The 12,828-nt window shown below is 34.9% G+C and overlaps 1 protein-coding gene across 3 annotated transcripts in view; it reads left to right on the top strand.

Annotated features, from left to right (window-relative positions):
• Nucleotides 1-12,828, top strand: part of Scm (Polycomb protein Scm) — an 81,783-nt gene that overhangs the window by 15,717 nt on the left and 53,238 nt on the right. For all 3 annotated transcript variants that reach the window (XM_081769015.1, XM_081769007.1, XM_081768999.1), the window contains exons 2-4: nt 2,631-2,727; nt 6,493-6,638; nt 10,850-11,000. In XM_081769015.1, the coding sequence (XP_081625141.1) occupies nt 2,700-2,727; nt 6,493-6,638; nt 10,850-11,000 (325 nt within the window). In that variant the 5' untranslated portion in view covers nt 2,631-2,699. The remainder of the gene's footprint in view (nt 1-2,630; nt 2,728-6,492; nt 6,639-10,849; nt 11,001-12,828) is intronic.

Here is a 12,828-nt window from a genome sequence, read left to right as displayed (position 1 = left end):
AAAATGCCGCGAAATTGTGTAAACAGTGCGGATAGCTTCTGCTACGTGTGTGGGGAAGTGACATTTTCCTCACAAAAGCAGACTATAACACCACTAATAAGAAAAGCCTATCAATATTACTTTGGTTGTAAAATTGGAGACCAAGATAAATCCCCACATTGTCTGTAACACTTGTGCCAGCAATCTAAGAAATTGAATTAATGGGAAGGGGAGCTCAATGCCTTTTGCAGTGCCCATGATTTGGAGGGAGCCAAGCGACCACATCAGAGACTGTTATTTTTGTATGGTTTCTTCCGTCAAGAAGGGAATTTCCACGAAGAAGAAGCGGCCCTTGATCTATCCTAACATTCCTTCTGCAATGCGCCCTGTTCCACATGGAGAAGGACTACCTGTTCCTGACCCACCTAAAGAATACGATCTTTTTTCTGATGATGATCAAGAAGTTGAAGCTCCTGAATCAAGTACTTCGAAGGACCCTACGTTTGTTGTAGAAGGACCTCCATGTGAACCACATAGACTTACTCAAGAGGAACTAAGTGATCTGATCAGAGACTTGGACCTCTCGAAAAGGAAAGCCGAAATTTTAGCGTCACGCTTAAAGCAATGGAATTTATTGCAGGAAAAAGTAAATATTTCAGTGTATCGGAATAGGGAGATGATGTTCACTTCATTTTATACTATGAAAGACACACTTGTGGCATGTACAGATGTAAATGGTCTCATGAGGGCACTTAAAATTAATTACGAACCTCTGGAGTGGAGGCTCTTTATAGATTCGTCCAAGGTGAGTTTGGTGAGTTTAAAGGCAGTGCTTTTACATATTGGAAATGAACTTCCTTCAATTCCTGTAGGTTACGCAGTTCATATGAAGGAATCTTATGAAAACTTGAAACATTTACTTCAAGCTATTAAATATTACGATTTTCAGTGGCTCATTTGTGGTGACCTTAAAGTAATAGCACTGTTGCTAGGTATGCAGTTAGGGTATACAAAGTATTGTTGCTTTATATGTGAATGGGACAGCAGAGATCGTGGATCTCATTACCGCAAAAGTGATTGGAGTACCAGAGAAACTCTTCAGCCGGGACTGAAAAATGTGCAGCTCGTAACCGAATTTTGCTTCCCCCTCTACATATTAAATTAGGTCTTATGAAAGGTTTTGTTAAGAGCATGAACCAAGAGGATGAGGCCTATAAGTACCTAAGAGGACAATTCCCTCGATTAAGTGATGCCAAAGTTAAAGAGGGTGTTTTCATAGGGCCACAGATTAGGCAACTATTCAAAGATCACAAGTTCGACGAAATTCTTCAAGGTGAGGAGAAAGCTGCGTGGGAAAGCTTGAAGAGTGTTTGTTCACAGTTCTTGGGAAGACACTGAGCAACAAACTACAAACAACTGGTAGCAAAGTTGTTATTGTGCTACGAAAATCTTGGTTGCAATATGTCTCTGAAACTCCACTTTCTTCATTAACATCTAGACTTCTTTCCCGAAGATTGTGGAGCAGTAAGTGACGAACATGGTGAGCGTTTCCATCAAGATATTGCAGCCATGGAGAAGAGATATGAGGGAAAGTGGAGTTCTAACATATTGGCCGACTACTGTTGGACTGTTGCAAGGGATGCTCCAGATGTAACCTACAAAAGGCAAGCCAAGCGAAGACGCTCAAAATAAAATAAACATAATCCTGTACAAGGGATCACTTGAAACTTTTGTCTACATTGCAGTGTAGTTCTTGCATAAAAAAGGTATTTGTATATATTTTTCATGTTTTGATGTTAATACTGATTTTTATTACGGAATTGTTAATGTTTAACTTGACCACGGTTACTTTATTTTCTGTATCGCTGTGAAACTGGTATTTGCGCAATTTTGAAAAAGGAAGTACAAGGGTATAGAAAGCTATAGGTTAGGGTACTTCTTAACTTCCCAGCTTATCACATCACAGTGAAATAGATAAAAAAAAAAAAAAAAAAAAGTGAAATGTAGGTTTTTACAAGGATTTTGCTTAAATGTTCTATAAATATTAATACATTTGTATATATACAGCTATTGTTGTACAAGGGCGTTTTTTTTCACAACCTGAGCTTCTTCTATTATCATTTCCTTTCATATTATGCTTAAATGAATGTAAAAATCGCAATTTCAAAGAATTTACATACTTTCGATCAAAATTTGTTGAACAGTGTTATTTAGTGTGGATGTTGCAACGTAAATCAGAGCTTGAAGTATTCAGAGTAGGTAACAATTAGATTTATTCGTCATCAAGGTAAAGGGAACTTAAAAAAGGTATCAGCAGTTCTTACAGGTGCTGAAATTATTATCCTATTAAACAAGGAAAATATATTCAAGATACGTCCACTATTACTTTTTTTTTTTTTTAATTATTCATACATAGGTGCGTATTGTACAAAATGAGAACCTTTACAGAGTAAAATTAAAATTTTTGATATTTGGTACATTATTATTACAGTGACTATAGACAAACCAATACATTTTGCTTATTCACAATAATTCCATTTTTGGTGGCATTGTATTTTACAGACGAGCATTTGCTCAAGGAAAGTTGTTTATTTTATAAATCTGTTTCCATTATCCTATGACTCGTTTCTGTATTTTGAAATTCGTTTTAGGTTGTTCCATGAATTTTATTGAACAAATACTGTTCCTGGTGTCGTGAGTGAATTTAGTTCCAGTACTTGATGTCCAGCACTCCAGGCAAAACGAGAGGTAAAAAAAAAAAAAAAAAAAAAAAAAACGTTCACGTGTTTATGTATTACTTTTATTACTTGTTTTAAAACTAATGTTTGTGTTTAATCAGCTATCGCATAGTCTCTTCTGACATTACTTTGGAGAAATCGAAAGGATGATCAATTGTAAATTATTTGAAATATCAGGTTGGAAATTTTAGAAGACTTTTAACAGGTAATTAGTCAAGGAAATATAGTAATGCATAATTAAATAAACTTACACACGACCCATCATTACGGTGAGTCATAGAAGTTAAAGAATAGTTGATCATTTTGTCTGTAGCAGCAGGTTATTCTTTATGATTTTTCGTAGATAAGACATTCTTAATGTATGTTTGGTGTTTTAGGGTATGTTTAATTTTTACTACTACTATTACTAATATAAGATTATTGTTAATATAAAGTTGTTTGTAGTTGAGTTCCTATGCTATGCATTATGTATTCAAAGAAGCGAATGGAGCTAGTAATACTGGTATATTGTATCACCAATGTCACAAGTCCATCGCTTTGCTCCTCTTTAACCCAAGATAGTTAAGTTATTATTATTAGTAGTAGTATATATGTAATTTAATTTCATGTGATGCCATAGCTAATATGAGCACCGTAATGATAACATAAGGCGTCAGAATGATAAAAAATACAAATACGTAAGACATGTTGATTGCATTATATGTATTATTTCTACGCAATATAAATAAATAAAACTACGTAAGAGCTGTTAAAACATATTGGTGAACAATGATATAAAATTATGTATATTATTCTTACATAACGTAAATTCTAAAGTAAGAGCTGCTTTGCTGAGACTGAATTTGTTGCATGCGAGGATGGAGTTTTCCTTGTTATTTTCCTGAAATAGTAAACATTTTGAGTTGTTTTCGTTTAATTTTAATTGGAGCTGAAATTTCTGTGTTTTAGAGACTTCCTGGAATAGTAGTTATTAATTTGCAAGACAACATTTTATAGTTTCTTTTATTTCACTGAAACGAGAAGAAACAAGGACTGGATTTCACTGATAGGGTCGTTGCGTAGGACCAAATCCTGGTTAGCTTCTATCCAACCTATATGAAATTTAACTTGATTTCATTGCAGCAGATTTTCCTAGATAGTAAAGAAAAACGTATTGTTACAAATTATAAAAGTCGGATGAATCGTCCTTTTAATCTGTTTTCGTTAGTTCATTTCTTTGGGTAAAAGCAGTAATTTTCTTTTCTGAACATCAGCATATTTATTACTTTATCAGTCAGAAGTATTTACTTCAGTAAATTTCCCCTGAGTCCAAGACAGGAATAGAATTTCACTTTAGTTTAATCACATGCTCTAAACCAAGGTGAAATATGGTCATAACCTTGGTTTCTTTGGTGCAAGACTTGTTCTTCTTCTTATTATTATTATTGTATTCCATCGACCGTTAATAGCATTGGCCGTAACGAAATTATATGCAGAAAATACTTAAGATTTTTTTCCCTTAAATTTGTGTGAGACATCAGCGGGCAATGTGCTTAATATTCTAACAATAACGGTAAAATAATTTTTCTGATTTGCATGTAGTTGAATGTAAGGAAGATAGTTTTGTAAATTCAGTTTTTTATTATTATTATTATTATTATTATTAGTAGTAGTAGTAGTAGTAGTAGTAGTAGTAGTAGTAGTAGTAGTAGTAGTAGTAGTAGTAGTAGTAGTAGTAGTAGTAGTAGTAGTAGTAGTAGTAGTAGTAGTAGTAGTAGTAGTAGTAGTAGTAGTAGTAGTAGTAGTAGTAGTAGTAGTAGTAGTAGTAGTAGTAGTAGTAGTAGTAGTAGTAGTAGTAGTAGTAGTAGTAGTAGTAGTAGTAGTAGTAGTAGTAGTAGTAGTAGTAGTAGTAGTAGTAGTAGTAGTAGTAGTAGTAGTAGTAGTAGTAGTAGTAGTAGTAGGAGGAGGAGGAGGAGGAGGAGGAGGAAGCTAATAAAATCCGCATGCAATTTATGTGATTTCATTATAAAGCTCTTCCCGCCAATCTGTGGCTAGCGCACGCACCAGAAATTCAATGGCATTACGAGACTCGACTTCCACTCTAAATTGTAGCCTTGGTGCTGCAAGAAATGCTGAACTCCAACCAATCAAATAATTTGGTTATAAGGTTGACTGTCGTATGTTGGTTGTACCCTAAATTTGAATTATATTCTGGTGTGATATTGGATTTTTTTTATTCGTAATGGCGTAGGTTTGACAATATTTGAAATATTAGCAATTAACTATTTTATTACTAAATAAACTAACACGTTACATATTTTTTAATGAAATACTAACCTTGAGCACTGCTTAAGGAATATTTTCAGCGATTCATAGACGTACATAATGATTTTTTTCAGTCCGTAGAAAAGAAAATATACTATTAAGCTTCGTTCATAAGAAAACACAGCTGAAATTTATGTTCCAAATCACATGAAAGGTTGATGAAATTTCATGTCTTACAATCGTTTTCTCCTTTTTATGTGTTAATTAATTCGTAGGTAGATGCTCCCCTGATCTAAAAATCTTAACTTGACTTCAAATTATCTAAATGAAATATGGGATACTGTTCCCTGTTCGGAAGTTTTGAACTCCAGTATTCGTTATGTGATGAAATTAGAAAACATTTTTGATTTTTTCTTCCTTGTAAATTCAATAATGTTTTTCTTTCTTTTCTTAAGTCTGAAAAATTACCATAATGTGAATTGACGAATCAATGTAAATATTTACTTATCAAGCGTACTTAATTTGTAATGTTGATGGTCAGTTTTTCTTCCAATATATCGAATGATGCACTGGATATTCATCGTCAGGAGGAATTTTTCAGAACACGATCTTCACATTTGAGACTCAACAGAACAATGTAAAGATCGTGTAGTAAAAAAAAAAAAAAAAAAAAAAAACTCAATCTATTGTATGCCCCTAAGGATGAGTATTCAAGTGTTACACTCGAAATAGTGAAAGAAAAATTTACTAAGAGTATTATAGGTTAGTAATTTGAAATAATGTAAATATTTCCTTAATAGTAATTTGTCACATTCTGATTATGATGGCAAGCAGTTATCAAAATGTATGCGAATAACTTAATAATACACGTGCTTAAGTGATGTTTGAGGTTAGTATTTCATATATTGGTTTCAACAAGGTTGAAATGTAATAATAGCACAGATTAACACTTTTTAACAGATTAAGTGCTATGAGTTGAATTTAACTCATGCTAATTTCAAGCTCGGGATTTTGTAAGCCAAATATAGCTCACACATATATTTTACCTTTGGGAGCCACATGATGCTCAGGCGATTCCCACTACCATGCTATACCAATGTAATCCGGTGGGTGGTCCTAGTGCAAAAGTCTACAGCTGGATAACTCCCGGAAACATATTAATGAAAATTAACTATTTTTTTTCTTTGGAATAGAATGGTCGTTTTGTTCTCGGAGGTCTTAATCCATTTTCGTAATAAAACAGCGTTGCCCCTAGTATGAGTTTTTTTTTTTTTTTTTTTTTTTTTTTTTTTTTTTTTTTTTTAAGCGTGGCAGTCAATGTATTAAAGACATAAGTATTAACATTACTTAATTGTCACGCATTTACAAAATGTTTAAAAATTAAAATCATCCGAATTGCATGTAGACTCTGGTTTCGATCTTTTCATTAACTATGTAGCTACGAAGGCGGCAATAATTATAATAATAGAATTGTTAGTTAATTTGTGCCGTTATTATGTCATTTATGTGTTTATATTCTTCTTTATTTAAGGTCCAGGTCGACCTCCTAAAAATAAATCTTGCACATGGTGTGCAGAGAACAAGCAATTATTAAAGTATGTATTGCCTACCCAACATGGGAAAAAGGAATTTTGTTCAGAAACATGTCTTTCAGAATTTCGAAAGGCTTATATGAAGGTAAGTTAAGATACAATCTGTTTACTTTCTCTCTTGTTTGTTAAGATTTCAGTTGCAACTAATGTAACGTCATAAAATAATACAATTTACCGTATTTTCTACCGCGAAAATATATACTTCACATAATAAATATTGAGTATGATACTACCTGTATTTTTCATTGCTTAATCGTATTGCTTTCTTGACAATGAACGTGGATAAAAGAACTTGTAAAAAGCATGATTTACATATAAATTTAATATTTCTCATCTTGTGTTTGCCTAATATGGTAATCGTTGTGCTTAAGATGGATTAGCACGTTCGGGAAGATGTGGTTAAATTTTTATTCATTGTTTCCTATAAATTAGAATTTAAATTTGACACTAAAAAAAGATAGAGGATATGAAATTTTAGAAGGCTTGCGCTTACCTGTACGTTGAAGAGCTATCGAAAGGCGACCACAATAAAGGAAGTAACCCAAACATTGAACAAGTCAATAATCACGCAAACAAGGTGACAAATACTTGATTTATATACCTAGTCGTACCATAAATAGTGACACAACATTGAAACTGAATTATTATGAAAGTGTTAGATACTTTAATATCCTTATTGTATAAGTTACAAGTCTGACGAACACATGGCGCTAATTACTTTTCAAAATGGCCGCCTTTGACCTTCACACAGTCTTTAAGTTCTCCGGCCACTCATCTATAGCATTACGCATTGTCTTTATAGGGAAATCCTCCACTGCCTTCACTCGAAAACGTTTCAGACTGTCAATATTGGCATGCTTCTTACAGACCATGCCCTCAAGCACTGACCATAACTTCTAGTTGAACGGGTTGATGTCAGGGCTGCTAGCAGGCCAATTATCTGGAGCAGTGAAGTCCGGGACATTTCTCCTGAACCACTTCTGGGTAGAGTATGCCTTGTGGGCTGGTGCGGAATCCTGTTGGAAGGTCCAGTGTTGGTTCCTGAACAAAGTGTCACTCAAAGGCTTCACAACGGTGTTCAAAACAGTGTTTTCGTACACTCTGGCTGACGTTTTCATCCCCTTTTCACAAAAATACAGCTTGGTAATGCCATCATACGCCACACCCCACCAAACCATGACTGAGGCAGGATGATGACCCTCTCTGGATCTTCGGGCTTTTCTTCCGAGCTTCTTGGGAAGTTGAAGCATACACTCGGTCATTTTATCGATTGAAAGCTTCCTCAGTGTTGAATATCTTTTCATCTGTGAAAAGAATTCTCTTGTGCCCATTGTTTACGTAACGCTGTAATAGGCGTTTTGCTTTTATCACCTTCTATTCTTTCAGACGTGCATTGAGGAAGTGACTTGTACTTCGCCGGTAAGCCTTCAACCAAAAGTCACTTATTAACACACCAGACATTGACATTTTGAAAATGTTCAGCTCACGAGAAAGCACCGACTGCTTTCGTACAGGATTTCTCCGAATACTTGCCACTGCTTGTACTAACTTTTTGGTTTTTACGCTGCGCGGGCGGCCTTGCCTTCGGCTATCGTCAACTGTCCCAATCTCCGTGAATTGCTTGATTGTCCGATACGCGAAAGATTTGCTAATACTCAACTTTTTAAATGTTGTGAATATCACGGGGCTGATTGACTCACTTAATAAAGAGTTATTACTGCCACACGATTTTGGTAATCGCCCCAGTCCATAGCTACACTTTCACGAACACTCTCTATGACAACTGAACTTACAATGGCCCTCTCCACCCTCCTGCACAGGCGGGTTGACCGCAGCTTTGAAAACCGAATGTGCACCCTGCCTCAGAACTTGTGTCAGTATTTATGATATGACTAGGTAGACAATATGCGTAAAGTGAAATCGTGTTACAAGAAATACATGTTTAATCTACTATAGAATTAAATAAATACTCCCCGTTTCGTCGTCGACTACCCTTGTAGATCTCAACTTTCCACTAGTGTGTCCCATGTAGTAGCATATTCCTGCCGTCTGCCCATTTGTGTAATTACTTGCGAAGTAACCGCAAGGTCTGTCAGAACTGAGTTCCGCCACATGCTGTTGCTGTTGTCGATTGATAGCAAGCAGGAAGTTATTTATCAGATTTTGTAATCGTTACCATTGTAATGGCCAGGGACTCGTCACTTTGTAAACATAGTTACTGATGCAAGATGACGATAACTTCAAGGTTGGACACGATAAGAATTCAGGTTATTCTGCCACTGGTTACTTAGAATTCGAGTGTCTGTTTATTTTGAACCATACTTAATCCGTACAGCTGCCAAAATGAACTATTTATGTGTCATAGTGCTAGTAACTTATAGTACACGAAGAACAATTTATTAAGTATAAAAATCCACCAAAGCTCTAATTAACAGCCACTGATTTTGTGTGTTCTGGAAACTCAGGTAAAATGGTTCTTTCCCGGAATGAATTCTGTGGCCAGTACTGTTACTATCGAATGCGAGACACTCATTGAAGAATGTAGGCTTCACAAAGATTATTACATTTTATCTAACATAGTCTTTTTCAAAGAAAATTCTAGAATCAACAATCACCTTTTGGAGATTATAATCTTGCATAAACAAAACAGTCATAGAAGCAGTTATTTGCTTACGCTACTGACATTTTGAAATATTCCACTGAAGTGCAGGTGCAGTTTTTTTAAAACTCATAGACACATTCCTTGAATTTGTAGTCTCTATCTGAGATTTGTATTTTTGAGTGAAACTATTTATCATTATATTTCAATGTTGTCGAGATTACCTTTATCCAAATTTACCATTGGATCTTTTGTCTTTACGTAATATGACTCAACTCATCTCTTTCTACTGATGATTATACCTATGTACTTTCCTAATAATTTTGATTTCCTTTAAGTTACGTTTGGATATGCATAGATGTTCTAATAAGCCAGAAACAGGCTTAGGATTCTTCATTTCTGGCATTATCTTTGTGAGTCGCTTACAGAGGACCATCTTCATACTGTACAGATCCTAGTTTCGTTGCAATTTTGGAGGAGAAAAATCCGAACTCGCTGCTTAAAAACTGGCCATAAGTGTTTTCAAATCGGGGGTCGATCGGCCAGAGGAGGTGTTTAAGTTCATTTTAACATTCTTCAAACTTCGCTTGAACAGATCTAAGTGAGTGAATTGGTAAATTGTTATCTTCGATGAGTGCGTTTTGTTAGGAGATAATTTGTGTTCCATACGATGCACCTGATCACCTAAAAATGTCCACAGCATTACTGACTGTAATTTATCTTTTGAGAATGATAATAGTGCCAACGGGATATCATGAAATCACAATACATAACAGCACAACCACAACCTGTTTATTGGCAGGAAGTTGGCAGTTCGGAGCAGACGTCTCTTTAGGCATCCTTCATACATAGCCTGTTGTAGAAACAAGAAGGAAGACTATTTATATGACATATTACTCATCCAGTTTTTGGATCCCATGTTAGGATGTATTCGGAACCATCTTCTTCGCGATAACACGTTGGCGGCGGTCATGAGAGGTTTCGAATTCGCAGCCCGACTTCGAATGTTGAGATGATGTAATGTTATGTTCGGCAATCCCTCTCACCTAGGCCTGGTTTTCATCTTCTGTTTCTCTCGATACACGTAACACGCTTTTTCCAACAAACTGCTGTGGCACAGGAAACTCAAGTGCTTCGGATCCCACATTAAGTTGTAGGTTCACGTCTCAAATAGCCTCGCTGCTGGAAGGGGCGCAAACAAACTAAATATGAAAAAAAAATCTAAATCTAATTAACTGCACAGTCACAATGTACCCACTTTGAAAATCAAACAAACAATTTACACATTTTGCATACCTATAACACGCAAACATCTGACCTATAACACGCAAACCTATACTGCACTGCCTTGCGTATATTCACAATCATCCAACACAGCACAAGACAACCCCAATTCACATATATTAAGTGTTACTAATTCATAAAGATTACGAGATGTAATATTTGAGTTCCATTATTTTGATTTATACATTGTTACTTTCTTTCCGTCAATGTTATCATTTGATACAGCTCAATGAAATTTCCAGATTTTACAATTTTTAGAATAATGTGTTTTGCTTCCAATTTGTGAACGTAGTTCTTTAGGGAAATACAGCCATTATTCATTATTCATATAATATTCCTTTGATATGTTATTCATTTGATATTCCGTTGTAAATGTTATAATTTTTTAAAATATCAAATTATTAATGTTTTAGGGTGCATGCGTACAATGTGACAATGTAATCAGAGGATCACCTGTGCGATTGGAAGAGAATGGAACAACTAAAGATTTCTGCAGTACTGATTGCTTACACAAGCACCACAAGAAAGAGGGAACGCAAGTCCCTGGTGCTGATCAGAGACGTAGTACGTAATGCCTTTCATTGTTAACCTGTTCTAATCTGAAAGTAATAGTTTATGACGTAGTTGATTTGTATGTGGAAATTTTGGAATTAAGCATTTATACAATTTTCTTTTCTTTCGTATTTGGCATTGGGTTAGCAATAAAACAAAATAAATAAAATAAAAAATATGTAAGGGGATTATTTTATTTGTTAGATGGCTGAAGTAAGGGAAGGCAAGAGTAGATAAGAATTGACGTTTAGAGTGTGCATTGTAGTGTGTATTAGTCCCTCAAGAATTTGAGAACTAGTTCTGTAGTGGTAATTAAGTTTGATTTATATATATAATGTATGTTATGGACAGAAAAAGATTGGAATCACAGTTGAGGCATTAATACTTGAGGACACGAAAAGGTCAATCGTAAATGTAAGCTAGCTAGAAGTTTGAGTTGTGGGTGATACACATTTCCAGTACTGTTATTGTCTTCTAGAATAGAGTTATTGGACCAATGTCCTAGCCGCACTGGAAGCAGTGCTGAGTGGTCAGAGCATACTCACCACATGGTGTTTGCACTGCGGTGTGCACCGAGTGTCGTGAAGAAAATTGAAGAGCTACTTGAAAGAAGTAGCGAACTCCGATTTCGAAAGCCAGCATTAACTGCAAGTGGAGACGATGTGCTTATCACACATCATCCCAAAGGCATAAATGCCACAAGCCTAGCCCTCTAAGGGTTATTACGCCAGGAGTTTAGTTTTAGTTTAGAATAGAATTAATAGAAGCGTTTAGTATATTTTTAAAAAAGCACTGCGAATGCACTATGATATTTTGAGCATTACGAAAGATTAAAAAAAAAAAAAAAGTGAAACCAGTGAAATAGTCTTAATTACACTAGATAATAGCATTTGAAATATAAAATTGAGCTTAAGGTAATTTCAGTTTCATTGTTACTATGGCTTTGAATCTACTGATGCAGATATGCGCTTTGTGGAGCGAAATGGTGAGTATATTTTGCGAGCGCATGTCTCAATACAATCAAAAATGAACGTATAAACGGATAATTATTATTTGATTTTCTCTACTTTGTCACGTAATCTAAAAGTATTGTGTATTCTTATAATAACAGTGGCAATCCAAATGCCAATATCAATCAAATGGAGAAATTTTATGCCACTATCTCTCATGAGCATATGAAAGAAGTTTCATTCACAAATTGTCGTCAATGTTCATTATCATCATAATGCAAAATTTGGATATTTTATCAATTCATCAGTTCTCGAGTTACAACTGTTAAATGAAACTCTCCACTCAGACCAATAACTAAGTTTCAGTTTCTCACTAACAGGCAAAATATCTTAGTCTTTAAATTCAGTTTATGAAATAACAGATACATTCTCTGATATTCAATACTTGGTTACACTTTACCTCTAATTAAACATTGCAAAGTGTGATTACACATAAGGTAGTGTTGTACATATTATAACAAGATATTCTGGCTGAAATTACCGTAACTTGGCGTTTCCTAGTCTGTAGCAGATGCGGTAGTTTGACTCTTACCTGATTGCATCTCGATTGATCATCCTTCCATCGATCCATCTGCATTCCTAAAATAAAAATTATGAGACGTGATCATAAGGGGTTAAAATTCATCCTTCGTATGACTATTATTTTAATATTAATGTATCATGAAGTGATCAAATTGCATTTTCTTTGTTATCCTTTAGCATATGAAGTGTAAAACTCGTAACATTCAAATACGCATGCAACAGGAGCTGCATAGTTTTTTTATTTATTTATTTAAATTTGAATCACATGTTAATAGTGAATTTCATTCTTGTTGGTCTCCGTATTAACA

This window comes from Thermobia domestica, chromosome 1 (assembly GCF_964235325.1).
Source record: "Thermobia domestica chromosome 1, izTheDome1.hap1.1, whole genome shotgun sequence".
Classification (NCBI taxonomy): domain Eukaryota; kingdom Metazoa; phylum Arthropoda; class Insecta; order Zygentoma; family Lepismatidae; genus Thermobia; species Thermobia domestica.
The sequence above is the reverse complement of the archived record's forward strand: the minus strand, read 5'-3'. Positions and strand labels throughout refer to the sequence as shown.